Consider the following 22,239-nt stretch of genomic DNA (forward strand, 5'->3'; position numbering starts at 1 on the left):
CTCTTCTGGACATCTGAATGGTATCTGGTTTGGCTCTGTTATGGATAATGCTCCAATAAATCTCAGGGGTGGGAATTTTTCTCCTTTGTAGAATAGAAAATCACATTTACTAGTTTTAGCTAAGCTTTTCCTAATGTCTTTTGGTTAAATTTCTTCAGCATTAGTGAATGTTCCTGAGGAACCTATTGAGGAGGAGGAAGAGGAGGAAGAGGAGGAGGAGGAAGACCAGGACATGGATGCAGATGACAGGGTGGTGGTAGAGTACCATGAGGAGCTTCCAGCTCTTAAGCAGACCCGGGAGCGGAGTGTGTCTAGGCGGTCCAGTGCCAGCAGCTCAGACTCAGATGAAATGGACTATGATCTAGAACTGAAAATGATTTCCACTCCCTCACCAAAGAAAAGCATGAAAATGACTATGTATGCCGACGAAGTAGAATCTCAACTGAAAAATATTAGGTAAAAGTGTTTTATCAGTAAAAGTTCCCTGTATTCCTAGACCCTCATGAGAACAATTATTAGCAGTTAAGTGAATAACCTTCTAGTTATTTTCTGCATATACATAATATACAAAGAAACTATAGGTATATTTGTATAGAAATGACGCAATGGTATTTATATTGTTTGCAGTGTGCTTTTCCCCATTTAATATATTATAGACATCTTGTTTTTTTCAACCACATGTAGTCTATTGTTTGAAAGTATCATGATTCACTTAATTCCTTATTGATGGGCATTTAGGTTTATTTTCTTACTATTTTATTAACTAGATAGATTCCTCAAAGTCTAATTACTATACTAGATTTCCTTCCAGGTTGTACCCATACTACACCTATTACCCATATCTACACCAACCTTAGGTATTCCATTTTTCCTAATCTTTTATGAACAAAAAATATAGTTATTTTAATGTGTACTTTTTTTTACTATTAGGGATGAGCATATTCAGTGACTGCAGATAGTATATCTAAAACTCCCAAGAGTTATATTCTGGGGATGGTTTATGATGTTCTTGGTGATACATTTGGCGGAAGGGAGAAAGACCTTTAAAGCTGATTGATTTGTTTGTATGGCCTTGTTCACATCATTAGTATTTTTAAAATTAATTTAATTAGGTGTATATGACAGCAGAATGCATTTTGATTCATTTTACATTTCTGTGGTTGTACACAAGTAGTGTCACACCATATATACAGTCATACATGTACCTAGGTAATGATGTCCGTCTCATTCCACCATGTTTCCTACCCCCATGCACCCTCCTTACCCTCCTCCCCTTTGTCCAAAGTTCCTCCATTTTTCCCATGCATCCCCCCTCCCCATTATGAATCAGCATCCACTTACCAGAGAGAACATTCAGCCTTTGGTTTTTTGGGATTGACTTACTTTGCTTAGCATGATGTTCTCCAATTCCACCCATTTACCTGTGAATACCATAATTTTATTCTCTTTTATTGCTGAGTAATATTCCATTATGTGTGATTACCACAGTTTCCTTATCCATTTATCTATTGAAGGGCATCTAGGTTGCTTCCACAGTTTAGCTATTGTGAATTGAGCTGCTATGAACCTGGTGTGGCTGTGTTACTATAGTATGCTGATTTTCTGTTTCTATAAGGAATGACATTGGGATTTTAATTGGAGTCACATTGAATCTGTATAGCGTTTTGGTTAGTATGGCCATTTTGACAATATTAATTTTGCCTATCCAAGAGCATGGGAAATCTTTTCCATCTTCTAAGATCTTCTTCAATTTCTTTCTTTAGTCTTCTGTAGTTTTCATCATAGAGGTCTTTCACCTCTTTTGTTAAGTTGATTCCCAAGTATTTTATTTTTTTGAGGCTGCTATGAATGGGGTAGTTTTCCTAATTTCTCTTTCAGAAGATTTCATCACTGATGTATAGCAATGCATTTGATTTATGGGTATTGATTTTATATCCTGCTACTTTGCTGAATTCATTAATTCTAGAAGTTTTCTGGTGGAGTTTTTGGATCCTTTAAGTATAGAATCATGTTAGCAAATAATGATAATTTGAGTTCTTCTTGAACTCACATCATTATTTTTAATTTTCATAGAACTTCCTAATAGAGCCTACTGGCAGAATAATGTTGGTACATAGCATGGTAGTAGAACTCGTTGACAGAGAAGTCTGCCCTTTAAAGAAGGGGATTATAGACTCTATATGTGTTGACTACAGCCAGATCACATTCTAGGTGAGCAGAAGCTCTTTGCAGGCCTCAGCCTAATATTTGTTTGTCCCAGAAGAAGGGTGCTTATAGTTATGTACTCTGTGATAGTGTATGGGTATCATGAGTGGAACTCACCATGGGAAACAGCAAAATTCTGCTCAACCTTACTAGTCTCTTCACAGCAAGATGATCTTGGTTTTCCTTAGTAAGTTATAATCGTATGTGGTATTTGTAAGTGAATGTTGGCCATAATGGGTTGCGTCTCTTAAGTTGTTTTTTCTAGAGTATGAGATTATTGCTTGGGCTTTATTTCATAGTTGAAGTTGACTAACTGTGCACTTTACTTTTTTTTTTTTAAGGAACTCCATGAGGGCAGATAGTATATCCACGAGCAATATAAAAAACAGAATTGGTAGCAAATTGCCACCTGAGAAATTTGCAGATGTCCGACACCTGTTAGATGAAAAACGCCAGCACTCCCGTCCACGGCCACCAGTCAGCAGTACTAAATCAGGTATCTTTCTTCATTTATGTTCCTGGGCTTCATTCTGAGCTCCAGAGAGCAAACTGGGGCAAGGATAGGTTTTTCGATAAAAACTTTGCTGTTTTGAACTGATTTAAATTTCTGTTCATCATGTCAAAATTTTGGTTTTATATTGGAATTTCAGGACATGAAAAATAATTGGACTTTGGCAAAACTAGCTTTTAATATTTTTGTTCAAAATAATTATTTTACTCTTTATGTCATTGGTATACATTGTATGCAAGAATAGTAGAAATTAAATTGGGTAGTTTTATAAATGGTTAAGAGTTTAAACTAGACCATTTATGCATGCATTCATATAGCAGGTATGCAGTTGTGCTTGCTGTCAGGCCTGGGTTAGAAGCTGGCATGTAAGAAATCTTTGGAAAGACTACAAAACCATCATAGATCTACTGGGAGAATTGTGGAAGGCTTCTTAGAAGAAATGGTTTATGTGTTCTAGAAAGATAACTTGAGGATGGAGTAGGGTGGGTTAGAGAGTTAAGTAAATAATGAGAACCTGAACTAGGTCAGGGACAGCAGAGACAGAAACGGTGAGAACATCCTGTTCTCAGTCTTGGGAAGGAAGACTTGGTGCTGGGAAGTAAGGGGGAAAAGGCAGAGAAACATAGAAGGGGCTCAGCCTGAGTGATCAGGGAGATAAATGGGTGCCTCTCTCTGGGAGCAGTTTAAGTAAAATGGGCAAGAGCCCCAGCACAAGGCTTTTGCTAATGATTGTCACTAGTGTTGTTGCTGTTAGGGGGAACCAGTTCAAATAGCTTTGTGAGAAGGGGTAAGAGGAAAAACAAACAAATTTGGCTTGGGACATCTGGCCTTGATCCTTTGCTTTTTGCCAATCATCTTATGTTTACTGGTTAAATGAAATAAGTTTATTGAGAACAACTTATATGTTCAAAGAGTGTGGCTTCTCCCCTTGGGGAACTTGGAGTTTTCATAAGTTATTTAGTCTTGCTTGGTTCCCCCCTGCCAAAAAAAAAAAAAAGATGTTCCTGCTTCAGAAATTTTTTTCTGAATTGAGATTCTTTTCCCGGTGATAGCATCTGCCTCTGAAATTCCCTAGCAAAATAATGTAGATTAATTATGAAGAAAAGAGTCTTTTTTTTTTAAATATATATTTATTTTTTAGTTATAGGTGGACACAATATCTTGATTTTATGTGTATGTGGTGCTGGGGATCAAACCCAGTGCCTCACACATGGTAGGCAAGCACTCTACCTCTGAGCCACAGCCCCAGCCCAAGAAAAGAGTCTTTTGGAAGGTTGATTATGTCTGGTCCTATGTCCTCACTCAGGGAGATTTGGTACCAGGTCTATAAGAAATTTCAGGTTAACAGTACAAGTAATGAAACACGCACATTTGATCACTGTAGTACTTTTTTCTTTTTCCAGATATACGACAGCGGTTAGGAAAAAGACCTTATTCTCCAGAAAAGGCTTTTAGTAGTAACCCAGTGGTTCGGAGAGAGCCCTCTTCAGATGTACATAGTAGGCTAGGTGTTCCCAGGCAAGATATTAAAGGCCTCTACTCTGATACTCGGGAGAAGAAATCAGGTAGGTAACCTTAAAAATGATGGGAATGGGAAATTGGACAAGAGCAGAGGCAAGGAGCATCACTTGCTACAAATAAATTATTTTTCTCTTCCATTATCATCATTGTGGTCATGGTTATTGTCATCATCATCATAAGGCTAACAAGAAAGTTTAGACAGTAGAAAAGAATACATACCCCTGCTTCTTTTAGATTAGCACAGTTCTTTTTAGTTTCATGTATGTATTCCAGTCTTTGTCCATATACATATCCTATTCTTTTTATATGGTATTTTATTGTAATCATTTTTCCACATTGTTATACTCTTCATAAGTTAAACTTTTAATTGCTTTATAGAGTATCTGCACGATAAAATTCTAAACACGTATTTTTCTCTTGTTAGATTTTAATAAAGTATACTTTAAAAAATGAATGGACATATGCTGAAAATAGTTTACAGGCCCCCCTCAATTTGCAGAATGTTAGAGCTACAATTTCCTGGCAGAGTGAAGCAGCACACAGTGTGGTGAGTCTCACCCAGTCCGGGCAGGTGTGGCAGGGAATAGCCTCTCATGTGCTGGACATGGGGGCACCTGCTCCTAGCAGTAAGGATCTCCCATTCAGTCCTGACCCCTTCATTTGCAAGTAGAAGCTGCTGCAGCCAGGGAAGTGAGATTTTTTTTTTTTTTTAAGCCTTGGCTGTACAGTGGTTCCAAGTGTTACAGACATTAATCTCTCTTGCATGTCAGGGGTTTGTCAGTGCCCCTGCTTCCTCAGAACTACTCTGGATCTCAGCATTGGCTGCCAAACTAAAATGCCTTCTCACCCAAACAGGTAGCTTATGGACTCGCTTAGGATCTGCACCCAAGACCAAAGAAAAGAATATGAAAAAAGTGGATCACAGGTCACCTGGCACTGAGGAAGATGACTCCGAGCTACAAAGGGCGTGGGGGGCTCTGATTAAGGAGAAAGAACAGTCTCGCCAAAAGAAGAGCCGGTTAGATAACTTACCATCTCTCCAGATTGAAGTTAGTCGGGAAAGCAGCTCTGGTTCAGAGGCAGAGTCTTGATGCCCCCAGGGCCTTGCAGCTGCCTAAAGCCTGACATTCTTGCGCAGGGTAGGGTGCGTGGTAGGAACCTTCCCTGCAGGAGTTGGCGCCCCCCCTGCTCCTACTCATACAGTCACCCTCAGCTCTTGCTGCTTCAGCAAGTTTTCTTAAGAATGTGACAAGTTTTGAAGGGCATCTCTCTTTTGCTGCAGTTATAGTTTTGGGCCCTCAATTCTTTCCCCACTACCCCACAAGCTTTACCCTTTGAGAAAAAGGCAGCCCTGCAGATTTTGTAGACGTTTTTCTTAATATTTTTAACATTGTGTCTTTTAAAAAGAAATGTTTTACACAGTTCATCCAAAGAGCAGAGAACTGAACTTCTCACTATTGCCTTGGCCCTGACAGCTGTTACCAGCACCCTTTTCCCAAGAAAAGTCAATTCCCAGGTGCTTATTGGACAGCCTCCGAGGGGGAAGATGAGGGAAACTGCCAGCTCACCCTTCCAGGACCGTAATGTGGGGGTCGAATCTCGTGGACCTGACCTCAGAGGTACACCAGTGCCGCCCAGGTAGATAAGAGACGCAGCATCAATCGTGCTTCCGTTCCTCCCTTGGGAATTTCTGTTAGAGGCCTCTTACTGGCTGTCAGCTTGATGTGAAGATAAAGTTCAGTGCTGTGGGGTTTTTAGGAACAAAAAACTGTGACTTCTGGATTTGGGGTTGATTTTTGTGCTAGGGGTGGGGTCATGGGTTAACGTTGAACAATTTTTTAAGTCTGTATTATGTTTTAAAAATATTAATGATTTAAAAGTTTAAATTTTTAATTTTTATATGTGGAAGTTTCTCCTGTTGGCTACAGGGAAGTTCAAGTGGTGTCTTCTTTGTGCTGTTAAATATATATTATATACTTTAGAAGAAGACAAAGAGAGGAGTCTCATTATTTTTAAATGATCCTAAGTGTATGGTCTGTTTTTTGTACATAGAATTTAACTTGCTTTTTGGCCACTGTAGAAAAAAAAAATCCATCCATCTGAGATGGGATCTTGTTTATTATCACTTTAGAAGTGAAACATTGATAATTTATTCTTTCTGTCTCTAAGTTGTGACTGAAGACTTCTTGAAAACTGGCAAATGAGATAATAGTTTCAGAAATTTTTAGTTTATTTTTTAGCTCCTTTCAGATTATTTTACCATAAAAAGGAGGTAGATTATTTTGTCTTCCTGTCTGATTTTTATGTTGAAGTATTTAATACCATATTCTTCTACAGGCTTAAAAGTTGCATTTCACTTCACTTCATTAGAACTTGGGAGTTAAAGAGATAGTAAGTAGTAAGGCTTTAATCCCTTTTGTGATGCTACAATTCTTCACTTGCCCGGATTGTTCCAAACCCAGTGCAACCCTGGATCCTGGAGATCTTGTGGCTGAGTTGATGTCATATTGGTAGTTGATTACACTGTGATGCTAATAAATGCACAACAGTGTTGTTAATAAAGAGGGTAAAGGCTGTGAGTCTTGAGGGCTGTAATGAAAACTGTATTATACTATATTTTGTTGGTTAATCTGCTTTTTTTTCCTCCCTTTAGAAAGATGAGATCATATAACCAAGGCATATTTCGGCTTCCTAGGGTTCTAGGAAAGAGGTGGTTCTGACTTCTTTGCCAGTGGAGACAGGCCTCTGTGATTTCCCAGCTCAACTCTACTTGCCTTGTGAAGCATTCAGCTCAGAGCCAGGTTCTTAGGAAGAAGATTTTAGGGTTTGGGGGATTGGTAGAGTTAGAAGTACAAGGCCTGTGAGTCAGATACCTGTGTGCCAACTGCTGGCTCTGCTCCATGGACCTGGGCCTTAATTTTACACCTAGCAAATGAATGAGCTTCTGGCTTTGTTGGAGCATCTCAGTGGTGTTTTACTCTTCCCAAGCTGCCTTTGCAGTGGACTATTCAGTACTGCTTTGTGTTGTAGGTGGCCCAAGGGTCAAAGAAACAATGGCAGCCATGAGGTTGTGGATAGGGACTTATCCCTATCCTATCATAGTCTCTGGTTCTACTGATGAGTTAGTGATATCCTTGTGGTTTCCTAACTGACATGGTCTCTATAGGGTTTAGAAAATTCCCCTTCAGAGACTTTCCTTTTTTTTGTTTCCCAATAGAAGTTCAACTCGTCTGCTCTATGGCTTTTTAGAACTCTTTAATCTCCTAAATTTACTGGTTTCTCTGCCTCTCTCACTCTACAGCCACTCAGGTCTTACAGTGTCCCAAGTGTGCCGTGGATGCTCAGCCCTATCTTTGGAGCTTTGGAGTGAGAGGATGGGCCTGGTGCACCTCTGTGATCACAGAGACTCTAGAGGCTAAGGCAGGAGATCCCTAGTTTGAGGCCATCCTTAGCAACTTAGTGAGACCCTGACTCAAAATAAAAAAATTGTGCCAGGGATGTAGCTCAGCAATAAATATTCCCTGGATTCAATCCTTAGTATTGGGGAAAATAAACAAAAACAAAAACAGGCAGGACAGTGGGGACAGATTGGTGAGCACTCTGGCATGTTTTTCTCTGGGGCACTCTGTACATGAAGGCAGTAGGGCTACATGCTTTTTGTATTCCTCTTAGTCCTTACATGTAGGATATTTTAAATACAATTTTGCTGCTTGATAATGACTGCAGATACCTCATTTCAGTTTACCACTCTCCCTCATGGGAGAAGTACTAGGTACCCATGAGAATTTTAAGAGCCCGCCACAAGATGTAAACTATCCTCCCCTGCCACCCGCTCCTCCCAGTCTGTTTCCATAAATCTGATCTTGTTTCACTGTGTATTTCATTCCCTCTTCCTTGGCCTCTGCCTGACTGTCCCTCTCCATTCTGCACATTGCAGTTGGGGTAGACATGTGTTATTGGCAGCTTAGTTGAGATATGATATGCATAGCATATGATTCACTCATTTACAATATATATATACCTCAGTGTTTAGCCATCGGCATAATAAATTTTAGAACATTTCATCACCAAAAAAGAAATGCTGTACTTCTTAGTAGTCATTCCCATTTTTTCCCCTTTTCTAGCCCTTGGCAACTGCTAATCTTTCTGTCTTTATGGATTTTCCTGTTCTGGATATTTTTGTATAAATGGAGTCATATATTCTTTTGCTTATCATATTTTCAAGGTTATCCATGTTGCACTATATCAGCACTTCATTTTTTTAAATTGATAAATGATATTTCATTGTATGGATATACTACATTTTATTTATCCATTCATCAGTAAATGTACATTTGGGTTGTCTCCACTTTTTGGCTATTATGAATAGGTTTCTATGAACATTCATGTATAGGTTTTTTCATGGATATAAGTTTTCTATATTCTTTTACTTTGGAGTGGAATTGCTGGTCATATGATAACTTTCTGTAATTTTTTGAGAAACTGCCAGGCTTCCTAAGTAGCTGTGTCTTTTCCTTTCTTACCAGCAATGTATGTGGGTTCCAGTTACCCCCACATCTTTGCCAACATTTTGTATTTTCCAATATGAAATGTTGTCTCATTGGTTTTAATTTTTATTTTCCTAATGACCAATCATATTGGGCAATTTTTCATGTGCTTCAGGATGAACTTTTTTTGTGGGGAGGAATACTGGGGATTTGATTCAGGAAGTCTCTACCTCTGAGCTACATTCCCAGCCCTTTTTTTAAATTTGAATACAAGGTCTTGCTAAATTGAGGCTGCTCTCAAACTTTTGATCCTCCTGCCTCATTCTCCTAAATCGCTGGGATTACAGACACGTACCACTGCACCCTACATGGAATGAACTTTCTTAAATATAAATCTGATCCTGTGTTTCCTCTGCTTGAAATCTTTCTAGAGCTTCACCATTTACTTTTGGAATAAATTCTTGTCCTTTGATAGCTTATAAAGCTGGTCAAGATCTAGCTTCTGGCATTATTTCTGTCCTGTTCTCCCCTGCCTTCTGCTTACTAATTCTCTGGATCCCTCTTGATCTCACCATCCTTCCAGACTCTGCAGTTTGCCCTCCTACCCCATAACATGTTTACCCCCATTTTCTCCTCCTCCTGCCTCAGCCTTGCCTTCTTTATTCCCCTTATTCTTGAGGTCTTAGGGGCTCTTACAGGAAGTAGCCTAAATTTCCAGAGCCAAAGTACAGGCTTTTTCTGTGTGTCCCATGATATTGCCACAAAGGAGTTGTAGCTGAGTCCAGGGTTAGGTTATAGTCAGCATCTAAGTTGTATGTGGTGGTGCACACTTATAATCTCAGCAGTTCATTTTGAGGGTCTGAGCCAGGAGGATGATGAGTTTGAGGCCAGCCTTAGCAGTTTAGCGAGACCCTGTCTTAAAATAAATCAAAGGGACTGGGGATGTAGTTTAGTGGTAAAGTGCCCCTAGGTTTAATCCCAGTACTAAAAAAAAGAAAGGAAAAAGTCATCAGCATCTAAGATCATAATTGAATATAATCGAAATTCCAAGGCAAGTGCCACATTGAAGACCACTATCACAAGGTCCCTTGCAGCTTGCAGTCAGTTTTGTCTGTATGGGAAGAGATCACTGTTCCTTTGGTTGAGTAACATTTGAAGTAGTTGACCTGCAGTTAGAGCCATGTTATACAAACTCACTGATATTTAGGTGTTAGAATCACACTAAGTGAGAAGGTCACTTTTGAGGAGCTTGAAACTTTGGCAGGCCACAGAGGCAAAAACTTGCCCAGGCAGTACTGCGTGTTTGGGCTTACTGAGGGAAGGAGAGAAAGATGGAATGGCCAAGCCACTTGAAATTGTTTTTCTTTCTTCTTGTCTTATTTTGGGGGAGGGTACCAGGGATTGAACTCAGGGGCACTTGGCCACAGAGCCACATCCCCAGCCCTATTTTGTATTTATTTAGAGACAAAGTCTCCATAAGTTGCTTAGTGCCTCACTTTTCCTGAGGCTGGCTTTGAACTCACGATCCCCCTGCCTCAGCCTCCCAAGCTGCTGGGATTACAGGAGTGTGCCACAGCGCCTGGCTTCTCCTTGTCTTTTTAAATTTTTTTTTTTAAACTTTATTTTTCGGATAAATACTGTTGTGTTAACTAAGTGAAAAGTGTACGTATAATGCAAAATCACTACTGCCCCAATTCAGCACCCTTATACACTGGACTGCAATTTCCTATTCTTAGTTTGTCTGTTTTGCTAGACTGTAAGCTCTGTGAGAGCAGGGACCATGTCAGGCTTGTTCATCAGGGTTTACCCAGTGCCTGCCATCATGGTTGGCACCTAGCAGGTCTTCCATTAAACAGCTGCATCCTTGAGGCCCATCCTCTTACAGGCTACTCACATTTCTGCCATGGATGTGCAATGCCTTATTTTCCTGTTTTGTTTTCCATCTAGCCTATAAGCTTGTAACAAAGCACATGTCTCCATGTTGTTTTCTCTGTAGCCTAGCACCAGGAGAGCCCAGAGTAAGTAGTGCTTTACAGGTGTTCAGGAAATAATTGTTATAACCCTGTCCAGATGAATCACCATTATCTGCAGTCTAGCCTATTCTAGATGAGCCCACCAGATACAAAAAGGGGAAAATTATTCAATGGTATAAGAAAAAAAGTTCTCATTACATAGACCTCAGTAAACATCAGATTTTGATGGTTGGGCTATATCTGAGCTGAAGCTTCCCCACCTCCTTAAAGAATTTGCTAGGAAATAATGCATATAGTTCAGACTGTTTTTTACAAAAACAATTCTTCTGCCCTGGGATAGGAGGGAAAGGAAGCTGGTGGGTGAGAGGCATGAAAGAGGGCCTGCTGAGTCAGTTTGTAGCCTCTGGTCCTATTGGTGAGGAAAGTGAGAGCCATCCAGACAGGTGACAAGAAACAGTTTATTCCAGCAGCAGAAGAAACAGTTTATTCCAGCAGCAGCTCTGTGGCCTAAAGCAACATTCCTCAAACTTATTATGCCGAGCATCCTTTAAGGTCATGATGAAATGCTAACATGCACATTGGATTACAGTCAACAGCAAATTGTGGCTTCACAGATTAATTAACTGGTAAGAAGCAAGTTTGATGCATGAGTATTTACTTTTAAATCTATATAACAAGAAGTAAATTAGAAGTTAAGTCGTTTTTTTCTTTAAGATAAGAACTAAAAGGAGAGAGTGCTTTTTGTAATCTTGAGAATAGCACATTTGCTTCAAGGAAGATTGTGATTGCATAATTTGACCAACAATAAACATCTACTTTTCTTACATGTTTATAAAATAAAATAAATGATAAAAAAAAATACTGTAATGCTTTTTTTAATTTTATTTTACCTCAAAGAAACTCTATGAGCATTTTACAGAACTTCAGTGTTCCTGGGAGATCTTAGGGAAATGCTGCCTCAAAAGCCTATTTTAAATAATTGTGAGGCATTAAAGTAGAATTTTGCTGTACTGTATATAAAACTCAAAAGAGTGTGGGTAATATTTGACCTACCAAAGTCACTACTCTGCTTGGGGAGTTCACTACTCATCTATTTGAGTGATTCCAGAGGCCCTTTCCAGATGCCCAGATTCTTATGTAGTTAAGACTTAGAGGTACTGCAGACTATTTGTCACCTTCAACCCCGTACCAGTGTAGGTTAGTGAGGACCAAGAGGCCCATATGTTGGCAGGAGAGAAGACATGGTCTTCCTGTTTTTCTCTTCCTAGGGTTGTTGTGGAAGTGTTTGATCTCATGATGTGTATTCCTCAGAGGGCATGTAAACAACTGGCAGCATATTTAGCTCAGGAGGACTATCTTTTGGGGAAAGTCAAATAAGATGGTGGCTGGAGCTGGGGCTAGGACCCTAGGGACTCATTCTACCTCATAGTCAACTGGGAAAAACCAAGTAAGTTCCATCCTCTCTGGGCCTTAGTTGCCTTGTCTTTCAGGCAACTTGGATGATCTTCAAGTTTTCTTCTGGTGCTAATGTATGTCCAGGACCCCTTGCTATACTTTCCAAGGAGCATTGGGAATTGCAAGTTAGACAGGAAGGAGGTGGGGCAAGGAAGAAGCCTGGTCCCATGCCCCAGTGCACTTTTCCTAGCCCCTCAGCTATAAAAGGATAAGAGAGTCCTCTCCCTTGCTCCTTCTGCCACTCCTCTGACTTTTAGCACATGCACATGTATGTGTGTAGACATACCATACAAATCCCACTCAGTCTTGTTTTGGGTAGGTAGCCCAGTGTATCAGTCTGCTCAGGCTGCCATGATAATATATAGACTGCATGGCTTAAACAACAAATATTTATTTTCTATTAGATCTGGAGGTTGGGAAAGTGAACTCAGGGTGCCATCATGGTGAGGGCCTTCCTGGTTTCCTAGTTCATGGGCCTTTCCTTTGAGTGTGCTTGTGACCCTTAAAATGCCACTGATTTTATTGGACTAGGACTGGGCTCCACTCTTCTCACCTCAGGTAACCTTAATTATCTCCTAAAAGACATGTCTCAAAATAAATAAATAAATAAAAATAAAAGACATGTCTCCAAATAGAGCTATGTTCGGGGTTAGAGCTTCAGTGTATTAATTTGGAAGAGGATGCTATTCCATTTACTGCACCCAGTGATGTAATGATGCCAATCTATATTTGTGGAATGAGCCTCCTCCCTCTTTTTGGTAATGGGGGATTAAAATCAGAGGAATTACATTCCCAGTGCTTTTTATTTTGAGACTAAGTTTTGTTAAATTGATGAGGCTAGCCTTGAATTTGAGATCCTCCTCTGACTCAGCCTCTTGAGTCCCTGGGATTAAAAGCATGTACCACTGTGCTGGGCTAGTCCCTATTGTTTTGTTTTAATTTAGTTGTTGATAGACCTTTTTTATTTATTTATATGCGGTGCTGAGACTCGAACCCAGTGCCTCACACATGCCAGGCAAGTGCGTTACGCCTGAGCCCCAGCCCTAGCCCCATAATTCCTAATTTTTTTTTTTTTGAAGTTCAAAACACGTGTATTTGAAGGCAGGAGGTTTATAATGGTTCAGTGTCCTGGTTCTGAAGGAGACAGACCTCTTTGATTTCCACTTCAGCCACTTACTAATCATGTGGCATTTGGCAAAGTACATAACTTCTCTCTGGGAGTTGGCATCCTCATCTGTGAAATTGGGGTACCCTCGGAAGAGGGCTTACCTGAAAGGCCTTGGCCCTGAGTTCAGTGCTCCCTACTGAGCATTCAGTGAGTGGTGGTGAGTACCTTTGCTCTGCCCCCGACTCCCTTGCACCCTTAATAAATTTATTCTTCCAGCTTCCTAGGACTCAGAATCCAGGTGGGTGTCTAGAACCTTTTTTTTTTTTTTTTAATTGTTGATGGACCTTTATTTATTAATTTATTTTATGTGGTGCTGAGAACCAAACCCAGTGCCTCATATGTTCTAGGCAAGTGCTCTACCAACTGAGCCACAACCCCAGCCCTGTTTAGAACCTTTTCCTGTGTCTGGAGGCTAGGGACAGGCTGGGGGACCAACCCCTTCCACTTTCAAGACAGTGTGGGTCCACCTCATGCTGCATACTTCCATCCCTGGATTATTTTAAAGAGCTTTTTATTATGAAATAATTTCAGAATAATAGAGTGTCAAGGACAACAGAACATTTTGCCACATTTTACTATTCATTCTTTCCTTCCTCATCCTCTGGGCTCCTTCTTTTTCTTTCCCTTCTCTCTGAGCCATGAACTATTTAAGAGTTATTTGCGTACATCATGCCCCTTCATCCATACAGAGTTTTTTAGTGTATGTTTCCTAAGAACAAAGGCATTTCCTCACATCTCCATAGCATAGTTACCAAATTCAGGAAATATGTAATCTCTGGCCTATATGAGAGCTACTTATTTCTATGTAGTTCATCCCTCAGTTTTGTCAGCTGGCCCAATAATCTACTTTAAAAAATAGTTAATTTTTTCTGGTCCAGGGTCCAATTCAGCATGGAGGACTTTCCTGCCTTTAGTAATCCTCTCTTGTTTCCTTTAAGCTGGAGAAGTTCCTTAGCCATTTTTTGTCTTTCTTGACATTGATTTGTTTTGAAGATTACAGTCAAATTGATGTAGAATATCCTTTCAGTTGGTCCCTTAACATTCATTTAAAGTAAAATGAGTTAGGAAACCACTTTCCCTTTTCTTTTGTATAAATATGTATTTGCTGAACACACAACCTTGTATTGCATGCTGTGAGGGAGGGACAAAGCCTGGTCCCAACTTGAGGACCTTAAGTTTGGGTTTGTGGGAAAGTATTTCCATCAGGTAGGCTGAAGGGACCCCCTGTGTTCTTGTGCCTGGAGGCACTCACAAGCCTGGATACTTATATCTTGGATGGATGCAAGATGAGTCAGCATTCTAGAGGCCTACAAAGATGCAGAAAATGGCCCTGCTTCCTTTCCAGCATCAGTCATCATTACCTGGACTCCTGAGGCACTCCAAAGATCACACTCCAAACACGAAGTTTTGCGGAAGTCTTGAATAAGCTGCAGCCATCGTTTCTAGCCCTGCCTACCAAAGGATCTGCTCTGATTTGGGGATATTCCCTTTCCTTCTGGGCCAGTGCTGGGAAGATGAGTTCCTGTGTGGCTCTACTAAGTGCCACTGGAACTCAGGATGAATTGGGGAAAGGAAAGTCACTGAGCCCTGGAATGATGGGAAGGTGGGCTGCAGGTTGCAGACCTCAACGCAACCTGTGACAAGGTTAAGCAACCTTAGGATGATCTGCATTTTGACCTGGCTGGCAGATTAGATCCTCAGACCTGAAGCTTTGCTTTTTTCAGCTTTTTAGCTTCTCTGCTGGGTGATACACAAGGAGGATCTAGTCAAGTATTTTATCAGACCAAAGCAGACAGTGCAAAAACATTTGAAGTGTCATTGAATCTTCACAAAACAGTGGCCAAACAAGGTTTCAATGTGAGAAACAAAATAAAATTGATTTTCATGTAGTCATTATGTCAACACCATTGCCTACTTTGTTAATACATTAACATTTCAAAGTACTTTCTGGGCTGCAGACATTCCTATAATAGATGAGAGACAACCCTGCCTTTCTGAATTTAACTTAAGTGTTAAGTACAAGCTGGGCATAATGGCTCATGCCTGTAATCTGAGCAGCTCAGGAGGCTGAGGCAGGAAGATTTCAAAGCCAGCCTCAGCAACTTAGCAAGACCCTAAACAACACAGCAAGACCTTATCTGTAAATAAAATATAAAAAAGGGCTGAGAATGTGGTTCAGTGGTGAAGAACCTATGAGTTCAATTCCTGGTACCAAAAAAGAAAAAGAATAAGTACAATATAAAATTCAATCCCTGGGTTGCTCTGATGACATTTTAAGGGTTCAGTAGCCACATGTAGCTGATGGCTACTGAGTTGGACAGTGCAGTCCAGAGCAGTTCCACCTCTTCACAGAGTTAAGTTGGACTGTGCTCCCTGCACTTCCTGAAGATTGAGGAGCTGTGGTGTGGAGAGGCCTCCTTCCCTGATTGATAGACTTTCACAGGGGCAAATTTGACAAAAGGTCAAGTTGGCCCTTAAATATGATTGGAAGCTATTAGTAATTTGGTTTCTGGAAGGCTGGGATGGGTCAGAGGTGTACTGAAACACTTTTGTGCTAGACTGACAGCCCAGAGCCCTGTGAAACTAGTTTTAGTATCAGGGTGACTTAGCCAGATTTTTTTTTAATTCTAGGCAATTGGATGGAGCAGTGGTGTCAGCTGGTGAATGGGGTCTTTCTACTCACTTGGCCCCTTGTATGCCCAGCCCTTGAGTGCAGGGGCAGGCACAGGAGCCCAGTTTCTAACAGTGGGGGCACTTCCTTGGGGAGGGGAATCCCTGTCCCAGTTGTCAAGACAACTACCACTAAAGACCCTGGGCTGGGAGCTGAGCTGAGCTGTCTGGTGGTAGATTTTGAGGCAGGACAGGCTGGGAACTCACGTGGATGATACAGACAACAGACAATGGACTGGATTATTGCTCCTGCTCCTCCTCTGCCAAGAACATCCAGAACCACTACCCCAGTCAAACCTCTGCTCACCATTCCAAGAAAGTGGGGTGTAGGCGTGAGTGAGGGAGTGGGAGGACAGTTGTCTCTTAGCTCCTGGGACCCAGCCCACAGCTGCTGAGGAAACCATACGGCTGACTGTGCACACGCGGGAGTGACTGTGGCTCTTTGTAAGTGCCTATCTGCCTGTGGGTCCTTGCCTCTGTGTGTGCACCTCTGTCCCCGCCTCCCAGCCTCAGCTAAGGAGGGGAAGCTGAGTGCCTGGCCTGGCCCATCTCTAGCTCCCTACTCAACTGCTCAGCTTGAACGCACCTGCCTCTGCTCCAGCTAGGATGTGGCTCTTCCACGCTCTGCTCTGCATGACCAGTAAGTCAGTCTCACCCCATGCCTCAGCTCCAGCTTGATGTCTACAGCATGTAGCCTTTTGTTTGGGGGCTCAGGGCCAGTGTTAGAGAAAGCAGGAGTTTCCCCAGGGATGCGCTCTCACTTGATGGGTCAAATCTCCGGGCTTGTTGAGAAGGACCTACGGTGCTCTGCTTCGACCATGTTGATAGCTTGTGGCTCTGGATTCCAGCGTTCTGCCACCCAGTTCCATCTCCAGCCAGTCTCCTCTTTCCAGGGCACCCACTCAGGGCAGGTCCTTAGGTCTTTGCCAGATTAGTTGATCAAAGGGCAGAAGCCCAGCTCCACCCAGCCGAGCACCCTAATGTTACAGAGCAAAGCTTTTGCTGTTGAAGGTGAGGACCCTATGGGAATATAAGCACCAAGAGACTGGGGTGAGTGTGTTAGGAAGCAAGAGACTGCTTCCTGTTCCTGTGGTGTGTGGGTGGCGGTAGGGAGGCACTTCTGCTACTTGGGGGTCCCATTCTGGTCTTTAAATTCCTCACAGTCTGGTTGTGTTTGTGTGTACCCATAGTCCTAGCTCACTGGCTAGCCTGGCCTTTTTTAGGGAGAATGTAGATTCCTAAGGGCCTTTATACTGCTCTTAGGATTACTTGAGCCCAGGAGTTCAAAGCCAGCCAGACCATGTCTCTACAAACAATAAAACCTCTCAAGAAAGATACTTTAGGCAAGCCATGTCCCGAGTCTGCCCACGAGTCCCTGGGGACAGGACAGCATGGTCAGCGAGCCCTTGGAGGCTGTTTAGATAAGAAAAGTGATCCTCATTAGTGGTCCAGCAGACCTGGGATCTTCACCTGGTCGAAAGCTTGGCAGAAAAATTAGGTGGACCTCAGGCATGGTAGTGCAAAGGCTCCTAGGAGCCTGCATTCTCCCTGGAACAGGCCAGGCCAGCCAGTGAATGCCAGTGTCTGAAAACTAAGTTGATGCTTAGAGCTTAGAGGATTAACATCCTCCATGGGCCAGATCACCCAAGAAACAGACCAGAGCATGCTCTGCTTTGCTGTAGCACCAGCAAACATACATTTGGAACAAATTTATTTTTAAATATTTTTTTAGTTGTTAGTGTACCTTTATTTTGTTTATGTGTGGTGCTGAGATTCAAACCCAGTATCTCACACATGTTAGACAAGTGCTGTATCATTGAGCTATAGCCCCAGCCCCATTTTGGAACAAATTTTGATATTTGATATTTCAAAGCATCAGAGTAGTCATTATGAAAAGATCAAACCTTTGTTGAACTTCCTTTTTCTTTTTCTTTTTAATATTATTTTAGTTGTAGATGGACACAATACCTTTATTTATTTATATATTTTCATGTGGTGCTGAGCATTGAACCCAGTGCCTCATACTTACGAGGCAAGTGCTCTGCCACTGAGCCACAATCGCAGCCCAAACTGCCTTTTTCGTATTGCATGGTTTAGACTTGTCTTTATTTTTGTTATATACGGGATATGGAGCAGATTCATCTTTCTTATGGCTTTGATGCTCCATCACCAAGAATATCTGGAGATATTTAGACTAGACTCTGGTTCACCTTCATCTAGTATGGAGGACGTGATGAAGGCCTATAACAGGACAGTGATTGTCCAGGGTAGCAAAAAACACCAATGAGACAGGGCTCAAGCCCAGGCCCCAGTAGTTTCTGAGCTCCAGAATATTCCCATGGCCTGGGATGCTAACCCTGGCATCTTCACTCTGGGCTCCTGATCATCTGTCTCCTGTTGCTCCTCAGACAACCACCGTCACTTAAGAATCTTCACCAACAGGTACCATTTTTCAAACCCCTTCTGAGGCCTAGGCATGTCCCACATTGGTGGACAGCAGAGAACAAGAGGAGAAGACTGGCAGCACTAAGACCTCTTAGCCTACAGCTTATCTACACTGTGGGATGAGTGAGAGCAGGGCTGCAGCCACTCAGTCTGAGTGGAATAAATGATGCTGTGACAGTCCTGCTATATGCTGTGAGGCCCTGAGATCTGGGGATAAACAAGTCTTGGGGGGCTTCCCAGAGAAGGCGAGACTGGTTCTGAGAGTCTTGATGGCTAGAAAGAATCTGGAGAGGAAGCAGGGAGGTACCAGGGAGGATGGGAAGAACCCCTCAGGCCATGAATTCAGGCCCACCCCAAAATTCTGTGCCTGGCTGGCCTGGGCTGAAGCAAATCCAGAACTATTTCTGGCCTGGCTCTGACCTTCTACCCTTTCCAGGCCACCTGCTATGGCAATGTCCTTTTCTAGTCACTCTTGGGAGCAGATGAGATAAATTATCTAAAGGTTTGGAAAGAGGCACAAATAAACAGACACCCTGAAACCTGGAGCCACCCACACCTGAGTCTCCAGCCCCAGCATACCCTGCTTCCATGTGGCCCCCCAAAGACCCCAGGTCACTCCTCAGCCCTTACTCATTCTGTGGCCACAGCAACTCACTTCTCCCTCCAAGGTCTCAGAACTTAAGTCTACTTCCCTCATCGTGTGAAGAAGGAACTGTGCTATTGACCTATGAAACCGTGGGGGTGAAGAAAAAGGAACCAGAGTCTAGGGCCTGCTCTGGTCTGACACCAGCTCAGGCTGAGGCCTGTGGCTTTGCCCAGGGGGCAGAGGGGAGAGACCTGGCTCTGCCTGGCATAGCCCTGCATCTGTGTACAAGTTGGTGAGAGAGAGCTGGGGATATAGCTCAGTTGATAGAGTGCTTGCCTTGCATACACAAAGTCTTGGGTTCAATCCATAGGACAAAAAAAAAAAAAAAAAAAAAAAAAACTGTGAGAGAAAGCCTTGGTCCTCATGGAGAACTGTGGTTTCAGCTGGCCTTGGAGGCTGGGGAGGTCGTTAGCAAGTAGTCTGGTAAAAACAAGGAGCTTTCTGGTTTGAGAGAAGACCAGGGATAGAAACCTGGGTGTGTGGAAGATGGAGGGTGAGGTTTGCGTGGGACCAGAAGACTGTATGTTCTTGTGTCTGTCCCACTCCAAGATCAGAACATCTTGGACCTGGTGATAAGGGAATTGTCCCTCTCCTGTGTAATGAAAAGATAGCACACACAGTAACCTCTCTAGCTCCATCAGAAGACCTAACAAGGGTGCCCCCAGGACTTGATGGGGAGGGGTCAGGCCATTTCAGGTGTGGGGGTGAGGATAGCCCAAGCCAAGAAGAAGAGTGAGGCATGGTGACCAGTGACTATGGAGGCTAAAGCAGGAGGACTACCTTATCAATGTTGCAAGACCCTATCAAAAAATAAGAGCCTGAAGCAGTGGCAAAAAATAAGAGCCTGGAGCAGTGGCACATGCCTGTAATCCCAGCAGCTTGGGAGGCTGAGGCAGGAAGATTGACAGTTCAGAGCCAGCCTCAGCAACATAATGAGGCACTTACCAACTCAGCCAAGATCCTGTCTCTAAATAAAATGTTAAAAAGGGTGGGGGATGTGGTTAAGTACCCCTGTACCCAAAATAATTTTTTTAAATAAATAAAAAGGGATAGGGGTAGAGCACCCCGGGTTCAATCCTCAGTATTGTGGGGGGTGGAATGAAAGAAAGAAAGAAAAGAAAAATGTCAGAGAAGGGCAGTGCTTTAGGAGCACCAGGTGGAGTATGGGCCCCGTGGAGCCCTCTGGGAAATTGGCTTGGTATGTGAGGTATGTATGGAGTGTCTTTGGTACATATGGGGTATGTATGGGATGTGTATAACATATATGGTGTGTATGGGGTATGCATGATGTGTACAGAGTGTATACAGGGAATGTATGGGGTGTGTATGTGTGTGTGAGGTGTATGAGGACCAGATAGTGTGTGTGGGGGGTATATATGGAGTATAGGAATGTTATGAGGTATGTGTGTTGTGTGTGGAATACATATTGTGTATGGGGTATATATGTTGTCCATGGGGTATATGGGGTGCAGGTAATGAGTATAGGGTATGTGTGACATGTATAATGTATAGATGTGTGGGGTATATATAGGAAAGCATATATGATGTGTGTGGGGTGTTTGGGGTGTATGAGGTGTAGGGGTTGTATGGGAATGTATATGGGGTATAAGGATATATATAAAGTGTATCTGCTATATGTATATTGGGTGTGTATAGGGTAGGGTAGGGTGTGTGTGGTATGCATGGGGTATGTTTTACTGTATATGGGGTATATATGGGTATGTGTGTGTGCATTGGTGTACATGGGTGTGTAGGGTTTGTATGGTGTATGGGGTATATGGGGCTCATGGGGACACACAGGAAGCCAGTCCTGAGAGGTCCATGGTGATGGGGGTAAGGAGTGTGGAGGGCCCAGAATGCTAGGCTGAGAAATCTTGGACTTCACTGGAAAGGGAATAGGAAGCCATGGAAGGCCTCAAGCAGGGTAGTGACAATGTCACCTTGCTTCAGTCTGTCTTTGAGACACAGGGATACATCGATAGACTTGTATGTTGTATGGAAGATGGAGTATAGAAGAAAGAGGATGCAGAGAATCCAGCAAGAAGGCTACAGTCATGGTCTAGTCCACAGGTGCTGAGGATGGCAGGCATGAGGAGGAGGAGGCACTCATGAGAAATAGGAGGACAACTGGAACAGCAACAGGTGCTTAGCATAGTGCCCCACACACAATGTTGCTCAAGACCTGTGGCTATTGTTTCTAGCTAGCCTGTGGAGGGTGAGGGAGCCAGTGACCTCAGGTGACTAAGGTTTGAGGTTGAGATGATAGAAAGACCAAGGGAATGGACTGAGGATGTGGTCCATGGGCGGCTCCCCTGGGCAGGCTCTCTGCAGATTGTTCTGAGGTGTAATCCTCTCCCAAAGCCTTTTTAGGCATTCTGGGCCAGGTGTCAGGACACCCGAATCTAATTCCACTTCTAGAAGCTATGAGCTATGCAGCTCATTGCATAGATTTGGGCAAACCATGTCCCCTGGACTTTGGTTTATTGGGAATATCAATGATCACTGTACTGCAAAAATGTGTATTTAAAATGCTCAAAGCAAGCCAGGCATGGTGACATACTTCTGTGATCCCAGCTACTCAGGAGACTGAGGTGGAAGGATCTCAAGTCTGAGGCCCTCTCTCAAAATAAAAAATGAAAAGGGCTAGGGGAAGTAGCTCAGTGGCAAAACACCCCTGAGTTCAATTTCCAGTACCACAAAAAGTAAAAAAAAAAAAAAAAAAAAGTTCAGTGCAATGGGGAAAGGGAGAGGCAGTGGGGCTGACAGGATGGAGGGGCTCTTTGTCTGACTCAACAGGCCCACGTGGAGAGCAGACCTGTGGGTAATGTGGTGACAGACACTGGTTTAACTGCCTGACAGCATGTGAGGGGGCTTGTGGTGGAGCGTGGGTGAAGCTGTGACAGACCCTCACCTGTGGTTACAGCTCTGTACCCTCAGCATCCACATGCTGGGCCTCCACACAGCCCTGGGTCACAGAGACAGATACTGAAGTGAGGTGACAACTCAAGGTCCTTCAGTGACTCTATGCAGAGCAAGAATTTGAACTCAGGACTGAACGACTTCTAGGGCCTGTGCTATTTTAACTGAGTCTCAGTGGAAAGAGTGAGGGAAAGGATTGTGTGACCTAGGGGCAGGCCAAGCAAAAAGTCAGGGGCCCC

The 22,239-nt window shown here is 42.8% G+C and overlaps 1 protein-coding gene across 2 annotated transcripts in view; it reads left to right on the forward strand.

Moving 5' to 3' along the window:
* The window catches only part of Ncbp3 (nuclear cap binding subunit 3), a 35,855-nt gene extending 24,329 nt beyond the window's left edge, over positions 1–11,526 (forward strand). For both annotated transcript variants that reach the window (XM_077110511.1, XM_077110512.1), the window contains 5 exons: positions 159–456; positions 2,547–2,701; positions 4,120–4,281; positions 5,093–5,255; positions 5,713–11,526. In XM_077110511.1, coding sequence (XP_076966626.1) covers positions 159–456; positions 2,547–2,701; positions 4,120–4,281; positions 5,093–5,255; positions 5,713–5,821 — 887 coding nt within the window. In that variant the 3' untranslated portion in view covers positions 5,822–11,526. The remainder of the gene's footprint in view (positions 1–158; positions 457–2,546; positions 2,702–4,119; positions 4,282–5,092; positions 5,256–5,712) is intronic.
* Positions 11,527–22,239: the final 10,713 nt, after the last annotated feature.

This window comes from Callospermophilus lateralis, chromosome 11 (assembly GCF_048772815.1).
Source record: "Callospermophilus lateralis isolate mCalLat2 chromosome 11, mCalLat2.hap1, whole genome shotgun sequence".
Classification (NCBI taxonomy): domain Eukaryota; kingdom Metazoa; phylum Chordata; class Mammalia; order Rodentia; family Sciuridae; genus Callospermophilus; species Callospermophilus lateralis.